This window comes from Mastomys coucha, unplaced genomic scaffold (assembly GCF_008632895.1).
Source record: "Mastomys coucha isolate ucsf_1 unplaced genomic scaffold, UCSF_Mcou_1 pScaffold7, whole genome shotgun sequence".
NCBI lineage: Eukaryota > Metazoa > Chordata > Mammalia > Rodentia > Muridae > Mastomys > Mastomys coucha.
Genome location: NW_022196913.1, coordinates 63,621,778 through 63,641,649, shown reverse-complemented (window position 1 = coordinate 63,641,649; position 19,872 = coordinate 63,621,778). Strand labels below are relative to the sequence as shown.

Sequence of the window (19,872 nt, the reverse complement as noted above, 5' to 3'; positions counted from 1 at the left end):
AAAAAAAAAAGCTCATCTGCCCCAAACAGGAGCAACAATGTCTGAGACAGCATTGCAAATGTCTTTTTTATTTATGTTTAAAACTAAGACAGGAAAACACACCATATTTGTTACTGCCTGGAAGAAGTCATTGGCTGCCAAGCTCAAGGCTAATAAGCAAGTTCTTCCTCGCAGTTCATTAAGGATGGAGATGCAGGTCTTAGGTGGTAACCATCTGTTATCCATTGTTATCCATTTAAAATACTGTTTGTTCCAGATCTGGGGGTTCCGTATGGAATACAACCTTGGAAACAAACGTCTCCCTTTTTGTTTCCCTTCCATTGTACTACTGGAAGAACAGGTTGACACTTATATATACTTCCTCTGTTCATGTATCATTCCTGGACAGTATGAGGAAGACTTCTTAGACTAGGCTCTCAGGATTCCCAGGATTCCCAACACTTCTAACAGAACTCTCAGAAGGGTCTGAGCATAGCCTTTCTCAGAAGAATTCACAGATGAGAAGCCTCACGTTAAACCCTTCAAGAAACGAGACTCAGCCTCGAGTCGGATTGCTCCCCGGTGCAAGCTGTGCCTGGGGACTCACACTCAAAATGTCCCAAGGGAAACAGAGCAGGTGGCGAGGGTGAGACCTGCAGAGGACTCATGGTAGGCACCCAGCACATGTGAGCAGACACAGCTTAGTCCAGCCTAGTGGCTTGAGGAGAAATGGCTGGGTTCCATTTGCATGGCAACCCCACAATGTCACAGTAGGAGAAAGCTGTAGCAGCCCAGACTCATGACAAAGGATTAGTGATTCTCAGGGCTTGGGCAACAGTGGCATGAGGCGCCCCTGAACACTGTTCAGATGCCAATTTCCTGATCCACACAGACCCAACTAATAGAATTCTGGGGGAGGCCCTTTTACCCCTGTCACCCTGCCAGTCTCTGTCTGACACTCAGTTAGAGAAGCAAGCCACTTTTACAGTGACTCCCATCACTCCGCACATCCCTTCTCCCAAGTCTTATTAGAACAAAGGAATTTTTCTCCTAAGGAAGATACACAGGCTCAGAGGCAGTCAAGACTGGAAGAGTTCTTGTGTCACATTTGAATTGATGACAACTGAGAATCCCTACCATGGTCACCAAGTGTTCCCTTCCCCTAGACCCTGCTCTACCACAGCTAGGCCACCTAGGGTGGAGTTTTCCAAGATAGGAGAAGTTCTTTCCTACAAGGAGCCACCGCCTACTGCATTACTGAGTCTACCTGCCTGACTAGCAACAGGATGCTAATGAGGCGGCAAGAACCTGGTATTGAGGGGGATGGGTCCCCTTCCCTTTATATACTGAGACTTCTAAGTAAACATCGGACCTTGATCAGAAACATGTCTTGGTGTCGATATTTCTCTCGCCATCCCATCCCTCACTCCAAGACACCCCCCCCCAGCTTTCCTTTCAGAAACCCAGTTTACGTGGCTGCTGGAAGCTACACAAAAGAAAGAGGGGATGAGGAAACATCAGAAAAGACCATCCATCCCAGGTCCAGGGAGGAACTACTGCTCAAGTTACAGGTAAAGACACCCACAGACCTGATCCTCCACACCGACCAGTCTTCTCACAGTTTTCCCCTCTAGGCATTTACAGCATCAAGCTGTCAGAGACCATACAAACTACGATGATCTCACAATAGCTGATGTATCGACTTAAACATCACAGTCAATGCTTCAAAGTCCCCGGAACTCTTCATTTTTATATAAAAGCATTTGTTTGAGTGTCTCCATCCTCGCCCCAAACACAAGTAGCCTCAGAAAAGTATCTCTTATCTGTTTAAGACAATACAGTCTCTACCTCTCAGACCTGAGATACTTAAATAAAAGCCCATCGGCACGCACAGCCTCTGTGCCACACGTGGCTTTTCTTATTTTGCTTCTGACAGTGTTCGTTGCTCAATTTCAAAAACTGAGAGTACAGAAAAGCAAGAGCAAAAGAAACGAGGTGATAGGAGACTTAGAATCTCAATGTATAACAGAAAGGAGCACACGTGCCCACAGCCATAGCATCTCCTTGCCCCTGTGCTTCACCAGCAGGAATACACAAGACTTGCTCCACGCCTACCCTGCTGAGCTAGTCCATACTGAAGAAACCGCTCCATGCCTCCTGGGACAACCGAGCTCACAGGAAAGCGGACAAGGTTGAGTAATCGTGGGTTTATTTTGTCTCGATGTGTAGTATCATGTCCTTGCAGCTATCTCTCAGACTTAAGAACCAGTGATCATCAATCAAGCCACTTCCTTCTTCAGTGATAATTAGCATTAGTCATGAGCCAAAAATGAGTCCACTTAAGAAGCAACATAAACATGCTTCTGCTTACCTTTCATGCCAAACTTGGAATGTCTTGCCAACTTGAGCAGGAGCAGCATCACCAGCAGGCAGAATCCCACCACAGACGCGATCACCACCACGGCATAGACCTGGGGAGAGAGAGCGTCAGGCCGTGATGACCTTGCAAAGCCATTCCCAGTGATGGCTGTGGCAGGTAACACTTCCTGAGCTAGTCAATCTCATAACCCTGTAGACACAGCAGGTCACTTTAACCTCAACAGCCCTGCCGTCAAACGGCTAAGTCCTGTTCCTCCTAAAGAAGGGAACGTGTTAAACTTACAAGCAGAAGAAGACAAGGAAACCTAGTATTCCCTACCCACTGCTCCTCTGGGTACATTACTCCTTGAAGGACACTGTGACATTATAGAAACAGAAATGTAACAATGTAACGGACTGTGTGGTGCCTTTAGGTTTTGTTCCGCCCAAGTATCCCAGTTGGCTTTCTGATGCTCTAATAAACACCAAGACTAGAAGCAATCCAGGAAGAAGAGGTTTGCTTCTTCTTAGAGTTTACCAGGCATCTGAGGCAGGAACGGGGAGGCAGAGAGTGAAGCAGGGAGTGTGGAGGGATGGTTTGGGGCTTTGCTCCCATGGCTTAGTCTCACTTCCCTGGACATCCTAGAACCACCTGCTGAGGGGCTCCACCCTCAATTAATCCACATCAATCATCCACCGAGAAGAATATGCCCACAGACACGCCTCCGGGGCCACTCTGATGGAGGCAATCCTTCAATTGAGGGTCTCTGTTTCCAGGTGACTCTGGTTTTCTTCAAATTATCAGAACAACCAGCACAGTGAGGGTCACGGAATTGGCAAACTTTGATTGTCATCTACCATACAGAACTAGCAGACTCTGCCACGCACACAGCCTTGTTGCAAGAACTCAGCTCTGCCAGTGCGGCTTGAACGTAAACGTACAAGGCCATGTTCTGATAAAACTTTAGTCGTAAACACAGATGCTGCCCTTTGACAGTGCTTACCACCTCCTGTGTTATTCACCCTTAATAACAACCCTTAAAGCAGTATGTTGGTTCCCTCTAAGGCAGTTGTTCTCATCCTATGGGTCATGACCCCCTGGGAAGTTGAGTAACATTTCATAGGGGTTGCCTGAGACCATCGGAAAACAGAGATTTACATGATGATTCATAACAGTATCAAAATTACAGTTACAAAGTAGCAACAAAAATAATAAGATGGTCAGGGGTCAGCACATGTAGAACCGTATGAAGGGCTGCAGCATTAGGAAGGTTGAGAACCACTGCTCTAAGGCAATCATCAAAGTTCCTTACCAAACTGATCCTGGCTCCTGTTTCTTTGAAATAAAAAATGCATTTCCCACCTTGCTTGTGACTAGGTGGATTCATGACACTAGTCAAGACCGGTGTTAATGGAGGCTAGACAATATCTGCCAGTCTGAGATCTTAATCTAAGGCCACGGTTCTCAACAAGGCATGATGCTGTCATCAGAAGACTAGAACATCAACTCTCCAAGGAGCAGTTGTGTATCAGGCAAGTCCTACAGTCAGGACAAAGCCAAAGAGACTCCCGGGAACATACCTAATGAATCCTGAAAGAAATCTTTGTGGTGTCTGGCCTCAAAGATGGAGGCATGTTGGCTACTGTAGAATAGCATACCCTGACACAGCAAAGGGTCAGACAGGGCTCGTCTCTGAGTGTGAAATTCAGATGTGCCTCTCTGCTTCTTGTACCTTTCATGTTTAACAGTTCTCTTCCTTGTGGATTATACATCCTCGTTGAGTTCATGTGGAGAGTGAATGTGGAACAGTGGCTACGGTAGTAAGTAGCACAATAATTAAGATGATGGTGGTACAAACAACGGTATTGTCAAAACGAAAACTCAGGAAAACAAAGAAGTAAAGAGCCCAAGGTCGTGCAGCTTGGAGTCTAAACCAGTCAATCCAGTTACTCAAAAACTGTAATTTATTCACAACAAAGCATATGATTCACAATGAAGGCCGGAAAATGAGATGTCATGGCTAATCCCTCTGCAGTCTCACTGTCTAGTGTCAGATAAGAACAACCTTAAGTCAGTTACAAAGGACTTCAAGGGCACTGGCAACGGCCATGATGTGCAAGGGTCTGATAACGGAGACCTTCAGCTGCTTTCCTATTCTTTGGCTCTCCCAATATACCTGAAAAACTCAGGTCTAGTCAGTCTCTGTGTACTCAACCTTGTGGCAGACCACCTTTACCTAACCAAATCCATCTCCCTCAAACATGCCCAACTAGCCACACTGTATGAATCACTCATGTGTTGGTTAACCAATAGCCTTCTTACTCATAAGAAACACTGTCGTGGCTTCACAGAATTTATGTTCAAATTGCCTTTATTTACTTAATAGTGACCGCAAGGAAAAAACAGATACTATGTCGTTATATTTGTTACTTTTTTATTAGTGTTTTTAATCTCTTGCCATGCCTAACTTATAAATCAACCTTTATTATAGGTATGTAGAGAGAAACCACAGGGTCCCTGAATCCCAGCCAGGCTTCAAAATTACCTGAAATGCCACGCACCCACTGGAGGGCTTAGAATGTGTGCTTTTGACTGAAAAAGCATCTCGACTAGGCTAGCGAGATGACTCGATGTGTAAAAAAGTGCTTGCCTCGTGCAAGTCTGTTGACCTGTGTCTAATCCTTGGATACCACAGTGGAAAGCAGTCCTCTCACCTCAACACAGACACTTAGGCATGTACGTGCCCAAATACATATATACCCATCATTCGGGTCATGCAGTGGGAGGAGAGATGGCTGGACTCAGGGTAATAAGGAATCAGAGCTCACAGGACATGCCGTGCGAAAGGAAAATTCAACATGAATCTGGGCTTTGACTAGAGCAATTACCAGATGGAAACCTAGGAGCAGCAGACCCTTCAACAGCAATTCCCTACAGAGTAAGGTTAACCACCTGGGACTATTTCAAGACCTCCGTCAGAAGCCTGAGCCTGCCAATGAAGCACCTGCCTCATGTTTCCCAATCTGCAAGCTCTTCTTTACATCCCAGTACCCCTCTCATTTCTTCCTGTTTGGTCGGCCACCCTCCACAGGCCAAAGCCGAATGCCACTTCACCCCCAGAGTCCCTGTCTAAAAATGACAGGCCTGGTTTTCCTTCCCCACAACATTCTCTAGAGACAACTGGATTTCTATGTGTGGCAGACACCCAAATTTTATTTTAAGAAAAGAAAGAGATAGCTGTGAAAATGTGGTCCCTGAATATAAGAATTGTTTTTCTGATTTCCCAGTAGTCTGGTTATAAAGGACAGATAACTATGGTTCTGAGCCCGGAGGAAGAAGATCGGAGTTCAGTTCCCAGCACCCAGATGTCCACTAACAACCTTCTGTCAGCTCCAGTTCCCTAGGATCTAAGGGTATGACACCCTCTTCTGGCCACCTTGGGTACTGTACATACATGGTACACAGCTACATATTCAGACAAAACACCTTCCACACATAAAATATCAGAAAAATTAAATATGTGGCGACCTACCAGAAAAATCATATAAATTAGAGGTTGTACGGTCTCTATTTCACTGTTTCTAAGCCTTTCTAGCCGACCCTCTGATTTGTGACTGCCCACTCACATCGGAACAGTAACTGTCTTATGCGGGTGGTGACAATCTCTGTGGCATGTGAATGCCCAGAGTGGTCAGAACCCTTGCAGGAAGTGCCTGTTTCCTCACACTCACCGAGAGATGCTCCCGATTGTTTTGGTCGGCAACATCCGTGGAGGGGATTTCATTACTTTTGTTCGTAGTATCCCCGATGTCAGTTGGTGCGGTCCAATCTTGAATAGGAGATAAGAGAAAGAGAAAGAACAGGAAGTCATTGCTAGGCTGCTGACATACACAGGGCTACAGTGAACAAGGTAAAACAGGCTCAGAGAGTCCGAATCACTGTTAGACAGCCTAGCTGTGCAGGGAGGTGCCTGGCTGCTCAGTCAACGCCTGGAAGGCTGTCACTGCATAGACAGAGCAATAGTTTCCAGGTCTCCAGCGCCATTTTTGCTGGACACTCTAAATGGGCTTGAGGTTTCTCCTTTGATCTTAACGAAATACGCCTTTATTGATGCCACCTTTAAAACAAACAAGAATGAGAGCCACGGATGTTTTCCACATGAAAGGCCTTTGGAGGGCAGATCTGGCTGCCAGTTTTAAAGAGAGAGCTGGAAAGCTGGGGCACGTAGAAGCTGTCAGCACCACATAACAGGCCAGACTGTGAGGCAGCACTGATTTCTGGGTACGAGCATCTCTTTGGAGAACAGGACAAGGGCCTAAGATTTGACCTAATATGAGCATTAGTGGAAACTCGGGTCCACAAAGGAATTTCCAGAAGAGCTCAGACATGTCAATATTCTGTAACGAATAGGCCGATATAATAACTAGTCATACTGATGTGGCTTTATGGCCATAAATCTCAATGCCAGTCACCATGTTATAGATCAGTTTTAGTCTATGTGGATTAGAATGGAAATGATCAACTGATTTTCATGGGCAATCAAAGTACTTATTCTCAATACTACATATCACAGAAAATTCTCAGCAAGCTGGCTTCAGAAAACATGGCTTCTAAGCACGTGTGTCTGGGCTCTAACTGGGAACAATGCCCTTCATCTTCATCCAGCAAAAGCTGCTCCATCAGCCCAGCTCAGGCCAGCACAAGGAAGTCCCCGTGGTGGGATCATCCTGCTGGCTCCAGGCAAGCCATTCAAACCATGTTTTTATTAGCAGCATGTGCCTTTGAATGCAAGTGAAAAAAATGACAGAAAGGGCATTTATTTTCCATGTTTGTTGTTCTGTTCTTAATGCCAAAACTCACATTTTAACAATGTTTGTTTGGAATATCTTAGAACTCACTGATTTTTCAGACATAAGCAGACATCATTTATTTACTGGTTTTTCTCTGTAGTATAGCCAAGTAGCCATTCAGAATTTAGACCACTTTAACTGTCTCTAGTTTAAAACCATGACTTCTTTGCCAAAAAGGCCCACAGTGGAATCTAGGGCCACTGGGAAGATGACATTTTTAAAGTTTTGAAGTTACTGAAAAGAAATTCCAAACATAATTTTAAAATGCAAAAATCACTTCATGCTGTATGGTATAATCCAAAACAAGTTTTTCTTAAAACCCCAACAGGTTGAGTAAAACACACACACACACACACACACACACACACACACATATGAATCACCTGCACAAAATCAACCAAGCCACAAATTAGATAATATAATGGATTAGCCTGTGTACACAGGCAAAAGCCTATATACACAGCATAATTCCAAGTTAAAATTAGCTGGAGTTAAATACACATAGAGTAAGCATAGGACAGTCTGTAGGGAAAGCATGTGCAATGGAGATCTTCTTTGGTCATGGATGGTGAGGGTCACATTACAGACCCAAGCAGGCAGGAGCATCAGATAGCCTTTCTGTATAAATGAAAAGCTAAGGAGCAAAGACCTTTTAAAATATGGCGTTCTGCCGGGCAGTGGTGGCGCATGCCTTTAATCCCAGCACTTGGGAGGCAGAGGCAGGTGGAATTCTGAGTTCGAGGCCAGTCTGGTCTACAGAGTGAGTTCCAGGACAACCAGGGCTACACAGAGAAACCCTGTCTCAAAAAAAAACACAAAAACAAAAAAAGCAAAAAATAAAAATAAAATATGGCGTTCTAACTAATCTAATTTTAATCATTTTGAGTTTTAGTCCCAATCAAACACATCCCAATCACTTCTCTATAGTTGGTAGCTCTATAATCACCATGATAGTTTAAAAGTCTGCTATAGATTTTATATCCATCAATGCAGCCATGGCATTTAGTCCAAAGCTAGCATTAATGCAGCCATTGGGTTTCCTTCTTCCCTGTTCCTAAAAGGACTTCACTTTATTTAGGTTTTTAAAGGTCCTCTGCCCCCAGGAAAGCTGGCCTGCTCTTCAGGGATGGGTCTAGTAACTCAGGGCAATCCTGCTTCTCTGTATGAGGTTAGATGGACCGTGGTCTGGGCCAGTTACACCACAGCATTGGCTCACACCACCAAGAAGACCAGACTCAGCAGAGCTGGTCTCGGGGGTAAAATATACAGCAGAGACAGAGGGTCTTGATGACACGGCCCAGTGGCCGGCTAAGCTGCCCCACATTAAAGCCCTCTCTTAAGGATGCTCCAGCCCATGAGCGGTCTTTCGCATTATACAAGAAAAAAATTCATATGTGCTTCCTGCCGTGGCCTGAAGGTGATCCACCTCCCTCTCTTGGTCCTCATGGCTCTTAAACAGGTAATTAGTTCCCAATTACGGAAAGAAAATGTCTCTGGGAGCAGAATGGATTTACTACTTCCAAGAAGAGAGCCTCGAAGAGAAAATGCTATTTACAGGCACTGAATACCAGGGGAGAAGAGCCATCAATACTGGGTGGCACTTGAGGTGTTATTTCGGCTCATGTAGCACTTGAAAATGTGTATTTAACTCAGCTTACAGGTCTTCTTTTAGCTGATTTCATTATGCACAAATACTTTGAAAAAAAATAGAGAATGAAGAAACATGATCGCTACCTTCATAGATGACTTCAGAGTAATTTGGGTTTGTCTCTGTAAAGCAAAACACATCAGAAAACATGTAAGTACACATTTTAGAGTTAACAACTGCTTAGCTGTACTGAGTGATATACATTAAATATCCCCTGAAGCTTTTATAACCAGGTAGGCTGCCCCACAGCTCATAGGACAGGTGCATGACAGCTCCCTACATAGAAAGCCATCTCCTTCTCCTTCCAAGTCTACTCCCCCACCCCCGGCCCCTAGCCAAAACAAAAATCAAAACAAACAAACAACAAACAAACAAAAAACAGTGAGAAATCACTTATCTGTTTAGGGAAAAAAAATCAGTGCATTTTGGGCATTTCTCCTTGTCCAGCTTCCATTACACAGCTGCCTATGTTAACCATAGTTTGGATATTTTATGTCAAATACGGTAATTTTCATAGCATTTTTATTATCCTCTGATATTTGGGATTATGCTATGTATCCCAGAGCCTTTTGCCCACGTTATTAGCCCTCCGCTCCAGTACCAGGAGTCATAAGGCTTCTCTGTCCTATCAGCCCAGAGACAGCGTGTGCTCGCCCACTGAAGTCCCTGGCTGAGGAAACGGAGGCAGACATTTCCTACCAGAAGTAGATATAAAGCAGATAACAGCTTATTTGTGTGGCTGTAAAACTGCCAGCTTGATGAGAATGCCTCACTGCGAGGCATTTCTACACAATTATAAAATAAAAACATATTTAAAATGTTCCGATTTGGTGTCCACAAGACTGGTGAATTAAAGGTCTGCTTCCGGTAGCCTGAGCTCAGCTTCCTGGGTCTACAGGCCAGCACGCCTGGAAATAACACTCAGTGCGAACAGTTCAGTGACTGCAAAGGGCACGCCCACAGTGCTTCCCTCTGCTTCTAGTCTCTGCCCAGCAACAGCAAACCCGGTGGCCATGAAACTTGTTTTCACTTCACCTCTGAGCCCTGGCATCCAAACAGACATAAGCCAGTTTTCAGCTCCTGACTTCCTCAGTGAGTAACAACCAAGGTTAGTCTAAATGAACAAGCAAGTGAAAACGGCCCTAGTGTTCAGCTAGACTCATAATATACTTCAGTAAAAGAATTTCTGTTTTAGAGAGCCAAAATGAAATAGACGGCTATGTACTTCAAATCAGGACCTAACTGTCGCTGGAGTCTCCATAAACCAGACCACCCTAAAATGCACATTATCCAACCCTCAAAGCCCCCTATGACCATACTGTGTTAATTCACATAAAAGCAATCATTCAGCCAGGGCCTCTGCCATCCCTTGGTGGCTTTTCCAATCTACCTGAAGACTTCTTCCAAGCTCCGCCCAACCTTGCCCTACTCAGCATGGCTCCACCCACTCCCTGAGCACACTCCAATCCAAGACTCCAGAGTGAGACAACTGGAAGGCACAGACTGTCCAGACTCTCACTGGAGACTAGAATCCCAGTTCAGAGGCCATGGCCTCAGACCAGATGGAACAAAATCATTCTATTCTTATGAGGGTGCAAGACGCTGAGAATTCTACTCTCAAACCTATATTCAGAGGTCAAAGAATGCAAGAGATGTTGTTTTACAATCAGCTTGGTACACAACTTTATATATGAAAATCTCAGTTTGTACTGATGTTATGAACCATCCCAGATAACCAGGGATGAAGCACAACCCAAAGATAACGGACTTTCAGTTTCAAAGCTGGAGAAGTCCCAGAGGAGTCTACATGGTTAACCTGGGACCGAGGTTTCTCCCTGGATGCGGGACTTGCTTTGGAAATGCTGGAAAACTTGTCCTCATGTGTTCTCAAATCCTCATGGATCCCACCAGTAGGAGAATTTGGTTTGTAGTACCATTTGATTTGACATGTAAAACTCCATTTTTAAAAGGTAGGATTCTCAGTCTCATTTATTTGGACTCAAAGTTTCAGTGGCTGCCATGACTGTGACCGATATCCGGGCTAGATAAACCTCACAATAGAACAGGAGCCCTGACAAACACTCCACACATAAAGCACCCAGGAAGATCCAAGAGCAGGATGTTGATTCAACGCAGCAGGATTTCATTCAGGATCATGAATCTGCAGTTAGACCACAACCTAGAAGACAATTCACTTTTCCAGACCCACGATGCCCGGCATCATATTTTTGCCAATAAGATCAACCCCAAAACATCAGGTCGGGCCACATTCAAACTTACTGAAGAACAATGTTTTTTTCCAACTTCGTTTTCCCAGATACAAGAGAAGAATCTCTGCACCTCCACGGTCAATCATACAGTTCGGTCATACAAGGATGAAGGACAGGGCACGGAAACAGTGCAGCAGTGACAGTCACCACCGTGGCTATTGTCCCTCCCATGCACATGCAGCCAGACCCAATGCCACAACACAGAAGTGCCTCTGCAAGAGGCGCGGGCTGGGCACATGAAGCACATGGACTCGAGTTCACGAAGCACAGGGGTGGACATGAAAGAAAGGTAACAATCCCTCTTTACACTTCAGACAATGGCCACATTTTGAAAACGGTCCACTTTTCTTCTCTTATGATATAGACTCTCACTGTGTATCTCTGACTGGCCTACAACTTGCTAGGTGGGTCAGGCTAGGCTTGAACTTAGAGAGATCTATCTACCTGCCTCTGCCTCCTGGGGGTTTGGATTAAAGGCACACACAGCCAAACCTGGGTATCCCACCACTTTTTAAGACTATTTTCTAACTGGCTCCTTTTACTGAAATTTAAATACTGTTCATCATGTATTCTTACCTACAACATATAAAGTCAGAACCACTGTTAAGGACAAGAGAGGCAAGACAAACACGAGAGTAATTTCACCAGAGAATGAACAAAGAATAAACAAGGAGCATCCCGCCCAGTCGGCCCTTGAGGTGGGATTGGAAAACATATTATGGTTTCTTTAAACACACCCTGGTCCAGCCCATCGAGCAGGAGATAATCTGATATGGACAGTACATGGGCTTCAGGATCTAACGTGGAAATATGGGAGCCCAGGCACTCTCTTCTGCCCAATGGAGTTCTGCACACACAGAGCAGCTCTTTCACCCTCCACAACCACTCCAGTAGCATCAAGGTCAGAAGCCAGTGTCACAAGAGAACCTGAAAACCAGGGATGAGCTTCACTGACCCTGAGGGCTGTCCCCTGAGGAGAATCCTCAGGTGCCGTGGGTGATCTGCTGTTTTCCTGATTTGAGGGATTGCTTTCACAGCTTATGGGAAGAGGCTGTAGGTCCAGGGTGGCATGGCATATCCAACAGGAAAAGAGCTTAGCTATAGTAAAGCTGCAGATGACACATGGCTAGCACACACTCCAGCAAAGCCCTAGAATAATCTGGAGGTTCCTTTACCCCCAGGAGACAGTGCTTAGGGGAGAGGCCAGTCAGTGGCAAAGAACAAATCACTGTTTTGTTTTCTGGACACTACCAAGCTAAAGCACTTACAAACACCTCTATTCCACATTAAATAGCCTGTCTCTCTCTGTCTCTCTGTCTCTTTCTTTCCCCTTTTGATTCTCATTTTCCCCTTTGGGTTTCTATTGCCGTTGTTTGTTTGTTTGTTTGTTTGTTTGTTTGTTTTGCTTTGCTTTAGTTTTGCTTTTGAGGCAGGGCTGGCCTCACACTTTCAGTGACCCTCCAAGCTCTGTCTCAGTGCACACCAGCACTCTCAGCTGCACTTTAACTTCCAAGCGTCAACCACACCTCATCACCTCATGAGCAAACCTCTGGGTGCCTGGAAATCTGCCTGAATAGATTATTATGACTTGTTAAGCTGCAAGATTCTACAGCTCAATAGAAACACAGTCAGGGGGTAAGAAAATAAGCAAGGCAAACAGAGGTCGCACAGAAACAGTCATCGTGTGGTCTGCCACCAAGTGGAGGGCAAGGGAGGGTGTCTCTTTCCTTCTTTAAGCTCCTTGTCTCTCTAGTGCCTTAATTTCTAAAGTTTTTATTTAGTTTATGTGTCTTACTGCTTGGCCTAGATATGTATCTGTGCACCTCATCCATGGTGCCTGAGGAGGTGAGAGGAGAGCCTCAGATCCCCTGCAAATGGCGCGACAGATGGTTGTGAGCCACACTGTAGGTGCTGAGGACTGCCAACACTGTAGGTGTTGGGTCCTCCAGAGGAGCAGCAAGTGTTTTTAGCTGCTGAGCCAGCCTCCAGCCTCCGGCCCCTCAAATACTCTTCAAACTAGTCTTTGCCTTCAGTGTCATCTTGCAGATTCTGGGATCTTTAAAACTATGCCAGAGAAACCCCTGTGGTAGGAAGAGCAAAATACATATTCTTTCTTCTCTAGTGGGAAGTCCTTGATTTGGATGAGGATGCTTCTGACATGTGGCCAGCAGCCTGGCCAGGCTGTCCCCCTCAGAGGACAAGGAGGCTGAGCCCACGGTCGGACAGCAGGAGGGCTCTACTCTCTTCCCACCCAACCAGATTGCTGAGAGCAGTGAGTCTTCTCTTTCCTGCAAGCATGCCTTCTTCCCAAAGATGATCGAAGAAGGTGTAGCCAATTAACCTTAGTACTCTGGAGATGTGAAGAACTGTAAAGATGAATCTTAATTACTCTGGTTATCCAATGCTTGTGCACGTTCTCCTGGGGTTCTCAAGGCAGAAAAGAATCTGGGGCTCTGCAGTTTTAGCCCCAGGACAAGGAACGGGTCCTGATGATTGAATCTGTAGAGGTTCACATTTCTACTCTTCTGTGGAACTCGGGGAGAAGTTTACGCTCCGTGTGTTTCTTGACTCGAACACACCGTCCTTAGTTCTGCTACTTCGGGGCCTTCTACGTGTGGCAGAGAGAGCGCCAGTTCACCCCGCGTGGTGAATCTTTTGACAAAACAGCACTGGGAGAAACTGTGGGGAAACACTTCTGATATTTATAGTTTGTCCCTGACACGCATTTTTGCATAGCAGACAAGTGCTTCTGAGTTAGGGGGCAGAAGTCACTAACTCCCACTGCTGTGTGAATGAGCATTCTGGAGCTGTGACATTCTTCCTGAATGAGTGGGCCAGAGCCACACTCTCTGCGCCGCCTAAAGAATCCTGAGCTTCAAAACAAAAGTGTCATCATCTAGTCCTCTGTGGGCTGCTCCAAGATGGGATGTCTTGAGTTGCTTGTGAGCTGACATGGATGGGACAATCTGACCCCAGCCAGTGTGCTCGCACGTAAGAAACATCTGGCCCTTCGAGTTCTCGAAATTTGCGCTATTTAGTCAGAAGCTCCTCATGACAGGTCCAAATCCCTTCCTTGTGGTGAAAACTAGGTTATTTTCTGGCTACTAGTGATTGTTTCAAGGCCTCCCTGAGAAAGAAGCTGGTGCTTGCTTCTGGTCTCTAGTCTGTCCCCGTGAACATCTGCCTGCTCATGTAGAGTCTTTCTGCGTGTAGGATTGAATTCCAACAAGATCCACCTGGGGGATCAAGTTCATCTGAGGCAAGTCTTTCTTTCGGGCCTGTAAGCTAAATAGGATACACCATAGCCACTGGAGACCCCTTAGCTGACCCCATGCTGTAGATATGTGTGTCTGTGGCCATGGTCTCCATTTCCTCCCCTTTCTAAAGCTTTCAATAACCATCCACCGAATCCACTCTACTTGTTGCCAAACCCAAGAGGAGAGCCTATCAGAACACGGTCTAGTCTGTATTTTAATTGATATTACGAGCTGCTATCTCTGAGGACTTAGTGGAAGAATGTTTGAATGGTCCCTCCAATAGCTCCTTATGAAGTATCCTCTCCACTCCAAGAGTGGTCCATGAACCAGCAATGTCAGGAACTCACTAGCTACTTAGGATCATGGGCCTCTTTCTAAATCCCTTAACTCATACCTGCCGATCAGCAGGGTCCTCGGGGGTTTAAAGTAAGAATTAGGAAACCCTGGTTTACACCTTGCAACGTTTTACTAGAGTCAAAAGTGGGTATCACACAGAAGAATTCTTCAAAAAACAAAACAAAACAAGCAAAAAAACCAAAGCAATGGCTAGGTACCCAAATACTGAGAGCAAAATATGTCTGCATATTTTGCTGCAGCTGATGTTACAAAAACATGAAGCCGGTTCTGCTTCCAGTGACAATATATCTGTGCTCCATTCCAAAAAGGAGTAGAGAAAGGGAGTAACAACCTTAGACATTAGAAGGAGTTCATCCTCACTCATCAGTTCTAAGAAATACACGCTGGCTACATGTCCTCCTTAAAGAACAAATTCTAGAAAGCCTACATAGGGAGCCATCAGAGTCCTTCTGGATAAGGAGGGAAGAAAAGTACAGTGTTCAAATAAAAGCATTGGACAGCAGAACTTTCCCCTCATTGTGCCAACAGAGGTGAGAAGCACGAGCCTCTGCTTTATATCCTCAGTGCCCCTCGGTGCCCCACCGTAAGTGGGACAAGCGCTGCCTGCTGACGATTGGTCCTCTCAGCAGACCTCTCAGACATGCTGGACCTCACAGCTGCCTTATAAGTGGCTACCAAAGCCTTCCCCTTCAGACAGGGAGAAAGTAAGTCACACTCGGGTGTTTAAAAAGAAGGTTGATTCAAACTATACAGTTGGTCAATTCTGGCTCAGATATGGGATCAAAATCAGAGGAGAAACCCTTCCTCCTCCTCCAGGCCAGTGCACCCCATATGCCAAGCACAAACTAAGCCTAAGATTCCAAATTCAGACGTTGGGGATGTCAGGAACAGGAGTTGGCCGGATGTTGAAGTCAAAGCTCACAGGTCCCACCTACCCAACCTAACGCTGTCTGCTCAGTGGCTTTCATTAAGTGAAGAGTGTCAAGAAGTTTCTCTGGCCTCAGTACCAATTGTCTCTACATATTCAGCCAGGTCCTGACTGAAATGAGGATAGGGAAGTTCATGGGCCATCAAAGCTGATCTACTAGAGCCAGGATAAAGGCAACCATGGTGAGAAGCTGGGCCGGGAACCTAGGGGTCAAGTGCTTCCATTCCCATCCTTGACTGGGACCTGGGCGCTTTCTTTTGAGAAGAGTGGCCGGATGCTACAGTACCCGCTACCACCGCATGCCTCAGAAGTCACATGTGCGTTGTTTCTCAGACCTCCAGAGAGAGTTGGCATGCTGTTCGGACTCCCTCAGAGTCCAGTGCAAGGCAATGAGTAAACAATGTCCCCGCCTTAGTGACTACATCAGTGTGAACAGGAGGCACTCAGAGACAAACCTCACAATGAAACTGGCTAAGAACTGCACCCGAGCAGTCCAGTTCACCCTCTGGTGGTAAGCAGCTTGAGGGGGAGGAGTAAGGAAAGAATCACTAAAGGTTCCCCAGGACGGACTGCGGGCTGTTTCTTCCCAGCAGTCTCCCACAGACCCATTCTGAGGGCTTCCCCTTTGTTTCCTGGATGTGGTACCTCGGTGGACCAGGCTCGTCTATAGCCATGAGGGTGTCGGTAACATTTGTTTCAAGCCGTACTCCTCCAGGAGTCAGGTCAAGGATCTCAAATGTTCCCCTTGGACCATGTGGCATGAGCAAGGGATTGAGTTAAGTCTCTGTGGGGACTCTTATGGCCTGGCTACTTGGAAATACAGAGGGGACTCGAATAACATGAAGCTCCTTGTGAAGAAGGGAGTTAGTCCTGCTGGCTCACGTGGAGGTGTGTTTGTTCCTGTGTAGTTCATGAGGACTACAGAAAAATACTTTGCAAGGACACAGAAAGGCTTCCAGGGAAGCAAGTCCAGGGGTGCCATGGGACATTCCCAAGTCTGCAGAGCACCAAGCCAGCACCCAGCTACTTTCCTCCTGCATCAGCTTCTCTACCCCGCTCCCATCCACCTAGGGAATGGGTGAGCTAAAGAGCCAGCCAATTCCAGGTCTGATCTACAGCTGAACCTGAGCAAGAAGGAGGGAAATGAGCACAAGATCAAACCCAGTCTTAGTTTCTACATCTCATGTGATAAACTGTTTTAGTTGACACTCGTTTTATGTACTTGAGTGTTTTGCCTGCATGTATGTCTGTCACGTGCATGCTTTATGCTCACAAAGGTCAGTGGAGGATATTAGACCCCTTGGAACTGGAATTCCAGAACAAGTTATAAGCCATCAGGTGGGTGCTGGGAATAGAACCCATGTCTTTTGGCATAGAGCCTGTGCTCTTAAGTGCTGAGCCCCTTCTCCAGGTGACAAGCTATCTCTCCATGGGGCCTCTCTCTGTGATCCTGATAACTGAAAGAGGATGCTACTCAGAATCTCCACAAGGCCTCTCTCTCTGTGGCTTTGGGTAAGAGGACAGGGCTCCTCTGAGGCTCCAGATAACTGAAAAAGGATGCTACTCACTCAGAAAACTCTCTCCCAGCTCAGAATTCTTCTGCTGTGCAGATATCCGCCGCCCTTCCCCCCCCCCCCCCCCCCCCCCCCCCCCGCCGGGCACTGTCTGAATATCATAAAGAGGAGAATGCCAAATGCCAAATTGAGGACCACTAAGTCGGAACTGCTAAGATCAGGCCTCGGGAGCACACCCCAAACTGAAGGAAGGCAAAGATACTGCTTGCAAGTGCCCAGCTGACTCTATGGCGAAGCCAGCAGCAGCAAGTGCCCAGCTGACTCTACGGCGAAGCCAGCAACACCGTCATGCTGGGAGTCAGCGACCACTGCTCCTAGAGGCTGCTTATCCGGGGACAATGAAAACCGATGATGAAGTTAAATTAGCAGTTTCCACGGGTGATGCTCCTTGGTGCGCTAGACACTCTGTGGCTGTTCCCATCTCTTTCAAGAGCTGGAAGCAGCACCTTTCACTTTTAACACAGGCCAGAATGTCCAGAGCTGTCACTCCACACACACATCACCCTGGGTGGGTGCCTGGAGTCAGTGACCACGGTTCAAAGACATTTCATGGGGACCTTGGGTTGTTGGGTCTCTCCAGTTCCAACCTCACACCCTCAGATCTTACACACGGCACCCCAGGCCTGAGTGCCATGCTAGCCACCCCTCCCTGTTCTGGCAAAAGCACTGTTTTCTCCTGTTCAGAACTCGAGATAAGAACCCAGACTGCCTGGTCTGTCTGACTCAAGCTTTGCAAATCTTTAGTATAGAGAATTTTTGTTTGTTTTTATTTGTATTTTGACTTCTCTCAATATTCTTCATTTCCTGTCCTCTAAAACATATCCCTAGGCAGAGCAACCGTCCCAGAGAAAGAGCTGAGCTGAATGAGGTGCATACAACATGACTCAGACTTTCTTCCAACCCTTCCTTTACAGTCATCACAAATACCACCAGTGAAACTAGATTCATTCTCACCACAAAGATTTGTGAGATCCAACCTTCACCAATCACTCCATGATGGCAGCAGAAATGAGAATGAACACAAGCTCAAAGGTCAAGCTTGACCTCCTCTTGTCCTTAATGTGGAATTTACTTATTTGTTTCTTTTACTTTAGTTTTAAGGAGGTTAAAGGAGAAAGGAACCAATTTTAAGGACGGTTGCTATCTGAATGCTATGACTGTGAATCTCATAAATACCCACCAAGACTCCATTCCACAGTCAATGAGGCTAATCTCTAATTGGTCACATTGGTTTATGGCCCGATAGGGTCATCTATATCTGCCGTCACCAAAGGCCAAGTCTCCATAATTTTTCTCTTTCATTTATTACTCATTGATAGCTGGACTTTGAATAAATAGTTAAAGACAAAAATAAATCAGTCTTTCCTCAAACCAGACATTAAAAGTTAGTTTGCATTTTCTTTTCTACTGTGTGTGTGCCCAGCTATTCATGTGCACGCCTATCCATGCACATGCCTATTCATGTGCATGCCTATCTATGTGCACACTTATCCATGTGCACACCTATCCATGTGCATGCCTATCCATGTGCATACCTATCCATGGGCACACCTATCCATGTACATGCCTATCCATGTGTATACCTATTCATGTGCACACCTATCCATGTGCACCCCTATCCATGTGCATGCCTATCCATGTGCATACCTATCCATGGGCACACCTATCCATGTACATGCCTATCCATGTGTATACCTATTCATGTGCACACCTATCCATGGGCACATCTATTCATGTGCACACCTATTCATTTGCACCCCTATTCATGTGCATGCCTATCCATGTGCACCCCTATTCATGTGCACACCTATCCATGGGCACCCCTATCCGTGTGCACCCCTATCCATGTGAACACCTACCCATGGGCGTACCCAGTATCTGTAGGTCTGTGTTCCTCACATACATGTGTGCAGATGTCAGAAGAGGACCCTGGGTGTCAGCCTCCATCACTCTCCACCGAACGTTTTGTGAATCTGAAGTTTACTTTTTTTAGTTAGGCAGCTTGGCCAACAAGCTCTGGGGATCCATCTGCCCCTGTCCTCCAGCACTGGGGCTGCAAGCGCGAGTTCACATCCAGTTCGTACATGGATGTTGGGTTTGAACATTCATCCTCCCGCTCTCATGGCAAGAATACTTACATTCCTGAGCCATTTTTGCTGCCCCATATTTTTATTTTAAATATGTAATAAAAAGAAGTAAGTGGGCAAGAGGAACAAGGAGGAGGGGAAACAACTTTACAAAATTTAGCTGTCGAGCTGGTGACTGAAGTTCCATCCCCGGGACCCAAGAGGTGGGAAGAAAGAACTGGCCTCTACTAGCTGTCTTCTGGCTTCCACACTCACGTCACACATGCAAATAGATAACAAAAACTCAGTTGACTTTTTACTTTTTATAAATAAGTGAATTTTGAAAAAATATTTGAGAGACACCCTCCAAGTTATGATCAAGCCAGAAAACAAACCTACAAACTATTGCATTAAAAAAGTGAGCCCACGTGGATAAGAGAAGCATAATTCAAATATTAGCACCATGAAGGAATGTTCAAAGGAAAACACATCCAAATACACGTAAAGCTAGTCCTTTAGTGTGTGTCTTTCAAAGGACACAGACCTGCCTCTTAAAGCTTTCAGACTCTGGGCCTTTGCCTGAA

General features: G+C 45.9%; 1 protein-coding gene across 10 annotated transcripts in view; it reads right to left on the bottom strand.

The window, feature by feature from the left end:
• The window catches only part of Ntrk2 (neurotrophic receptor tyrosine kinase 2), a 331,243-nt gene that overhangs the window by 255,222 nt on the left and 56,149 nt on the right, over positions 1-19,872 (bottom strand). For all 10 annotated transcript variants that reach the window (XM_031359018.1, XM_031359015.1, XM_031359022.1 and 7 more), the window contains exons 10-12: positions 8,923-8,958; positions 6,070-6,167; positions 2,351-2,450 (exon numbers count right to left, since the gene is read on the bottom strand). In XM_031359018.1, coding sequence (XP_031214878.1) covers positions 2,351-2,450; positions 6,070-6,167; positions 8,923-8,958 — 234 coding nt within the window. The remainder of the gene's footprint in view (positions 1-2,350; positions 2,451-6,069; positions 6,168-8,922; positions 8,959-19,872) is intronic.